General features: G+C 37.3%; 1 protein-coding gene across 1 annotated transcript in view; it reads right to left on the reverse strand.

The window, feature by feature from the left end:
- Positions 1 to 1,128: 1,128 nt before the first annotated feature.
- LOC107699386 (apolipoprotein L6-like) overlaps positions 1,129 to 3,465 on the reverse strand; it is a 7,573-nt gene continuing 5,236 nt past the window's right edge. The window contains exons 13-14 of the mRNA XM_016500625.1: positions 2,716 to 3,049; positions 1,129 to 1,542 (exon numbers count right to left, since the gene is read on the reverse strand). Coding sequence (XP_016356111.1) covers positions 1,129 to 1,542; positions 2,716 to 3,049 — 748 coding nt within the window. The remainder of the gene's footprint in view (positions 1,543 to 2,715; positions 3,050 to 3,465) is intronic.

Here is a 3,465-nt window from a genome sequence, read left to right on the forward strand (position 1 = left end):
AGGACGTTTCCTATCAGATGTCAAATAGACGTTTAGAAGACGTCTTTAAGATGTTTATGATTTAGAATATATGTGAAACTGATATCTTAAAGACGTCTGTCAGATGTTTGTACACAGCAGATGCTTTCCAGATGAAGAGATCTTGCAGACGTACGTGTGCTATCTGGGTAACAAAGTGTAGAAGTATTCGCGCTACAAACCAGCGCGTTTATGAACACGATAGTCAATTAAAATATAATAAGAAATACCAGTTTGCAATATCAAGCAGCATACATAATGAGTTGTTTGTACAGTTAAACATAATCGACACTGGAAGCCGCGCACATTCAAATTACAAATGTCTGATAGAAACAAAAAATTAAGACTGTTCTTAGGAAGTACACCAATCATGATGGGAACCATATCTAACCCTGGAGCACAAAAGCAGTGTTAAGTCGCTGGGGTATATTTGTAGCAATAGCCAACAATACATTGTATGGGTCAAAATTATAGATTATTCTTTTATGCCAAAAATCATTAGGATATTAAGTAAAGATCATGTTCCATGAAGATATTTTGTAAATTTCCTACCGTAAATATATCAAAACGTAATGTTTGATTAGTAATATGCATTGCTAAGAACTTCATTTGGACAACTTTAAAGATGATTTTCTCAATATTTAGATTTTTTTGCACCCTCAGATTCCAGATTTTCAAATAGTTGTATCTCGGCCAAATATTGTCCTATCCTAACAAACCATACATCAATGGAAAGATTATTTATTATTTCAGATGATGCATAAATCTCAATTTCAAAAATGTGTCCCTTATGACTGCATTTGTGCTCCAGGGTCACATATAGCAAAGCATGATGGGAAAACATGAAAACTTAAATTTGTACAAGTCTCTTAAATATGTATGTGGAGGAATCAAGGAATTCTTGTCTCATTGCATGAATCATCAAGAGAACTCAATTCAATAGCCAGTTCACACTGACAGCGATTTGCAGCAGCAAAGCAGCTGGACTTCACTTCATCTCAATGAGAGTCGGAACTTGCTGAAAATCACCATTCCGTTTTATGCAAATGAGCAGCGACAACCAATGGGAGCGCAGACGGCCGAAAACCAAAAGCGACTCTGAGATGACTCCTAGATGTTTCCGTTCGCGTCGAGCAGCTGTTCTCTGATGGAGTTGAGCTCCGCTAAACCTTCGTGCAGCTGTTTGGCCAGACTCCGCACTTCAGCCGTCACCTCCTTCTTACAGCCCTTCTTCACCTCTTTCGAGTCTTTGGTGAAGTACTTGTCTATTCCTTTCTGCAGACTGGCTAACTTGGCCAGCGTGTGGTGAATGATTTCTTCCGCTCTATCTACCGGGTCGCTCACTAAGCTAAGGGTCTGCAGGGCCCGTCGTACCTCCCAGTCACCGGTGTAGTAGTTGTTCCGTCGCAGCAGCGGATGAGAGCGCAGTCGACAAAGACCTTTGATGACGAATCGCAAACAGCGCTGCATTTCCACAAGCTGGGCCTCGTAGTCCATCACGATTATTTCAATCTTCTTACGGTCCTGCATTAAAACAAGAGAGACTTCGACATTTCAAATATATGTATATGGTAACACTTTACAGTAAGATCGCATTAATTAATGTTAGTTAATGCATTAATTATTAATGAGCAATAGACTTGTCACAGCATTTATTATTTTTTGTTAGCGTTAGTTAATTAAAAAAATACAACTGCTCATTATTAGCTCACGTGAGGTCTATTAAATATTAAAAAATACATTTTTTGATTTTAAGAATTTATTCGCTTAGAATTAGCTACTAATTAACAGTAATAAATGCTCTAGATGTATTGTTAGTTCATGTTAACTAATGTTAACAAATAGAACCTTATTGTGAAGTTACCTTTCACATTACATTTACTCAGCATTTAGCCCAAGCAGTAAAGCATGGTGGTCATGGGTTCGATTCTCAGGTAATGCATGAACTAATAAAGGGTTTTTATTGGATAAAATGCATAATGTACATGTAAATACATTTCTTTACTAAGAAACTGTAGTTGCATCTTTTAACTACAGTTAAACAATAATAGCTATAATTAAATGGGCATCAGATTTGTTGGTATTTTACAATGCAATGTTTTTGAAAATCAAAAATCCAATTATTCATATTTGCAAGGCTTGGTATGAAGATAAGTTCAACCAATTTTATGAGGAATTAGCATAATTAAGTTGGCATAAATAAATGGCAAAAAATGCTTATGTGACCCTGGAGCACAAAATCAGTCTTAAGTCGCTGGGGTATATTTGTAGCAATAGCCAACAATACATTGTATGGGTCAAAATTATACATTTCTCTTTTATGCCAAAAATCATTAGGATATTAAGTAAAGATCATGTTCCATGAAGATATTTTGTAAATTTCCTACCGTAAATATATCAAAACTTAATTTTTGATTAGTAATATGCATTGCTAAGAACTTCATTTGAACAACTTTAAAGATGATTTTCTCAATATTTAGATTTTTTTGCACCCTCAGATTCCAGATTTTCAAATAGTTGTATCTCGGCCAAATATTGTCCTATCCTAACAAACCATACATCAATGGAAAGATAATTAATTCAGCTTTCAGATGATGAAAAATGACCCTTATGACTGGTTTTGTGCTCCAGGGTCACGTATGGTTGACCTTGAAACTGTAATAATCAAGCATGCACTTCAGAGCTGGACATACGCACGTGCATGTTGTTGACGGTGTCTGAGATGCTGGCGGAAGCGGCCGTGATGCCACCCGCTGTAGCGATGCCCAGCCCGATGGCCGTGACGATGATGGACGCTCCGAACGTGACGGGAACCAGCGCCAGCCCCGCGATGGCCGCGGCTCCTCCCACCGCGGTGGTCGTTCCTCCCGTGATGTTTGCGATTTTAGCGCGGTGGTGGAAGTTGCTGAGGTCGTCGGCGATGCCGTATAAGATCAGCACGTGCTGGTAGAGCAGCTCGGCGCGCTCCATGAAGAGCTTCAGATGCACGCGGAGGCCGCGGTGGACCTTATCAGCGACCGCTTTAAACGATCTGACAGGAGACACAGAGAACAGCTTAATGAAGACTGAGCTTGTGAGTTCTGCGTGATACTTAAAAGCAGAGATGAAGACAACTCAAACTCACTTCATTTGTATTATTATTATTATTATTAATATAAAAAAAAAAGTCTGTTTACTTTTCAAGTAAATGTATCTTCATTTAAGAATCTAAAATGTAAAAAATAAATGTATTTAATATGCAAAATGACTAAGATAAGAAGTGGGGGGGGGAGAAATTGACCAAAATAAAGTGAGTTTATGCTTAAAACAAGAACAATGGGTTCTTTAACTTACTTTATTTCTGTCAATCAAAACAGGCATCAAATTTGCTGCTATTTTTCAATGAAAATCAAAAATCTAATTATTTGTAAAAAAAAAATATATATATATATATATAAATAATAATAA

This window comes from Sinocyclocheilus anshuiensis, unplaced genomic scaffold (assembly GCF_001515605.1).
Source record: "Sinocyclocheilus anshuiensis isolate Anshui unplaced genomic scaffold, SAMN03320099.WGS_v1.1 scaffold971, whole genome shotgun sequence".
Lineage (NCBI taxonomy): Eukaryota > Metazoa > Chordata > Actinopteri > Cypriniformes > Cyprinidae > Sinocyclocheilus > Sinocyclocheilus anshuiensis.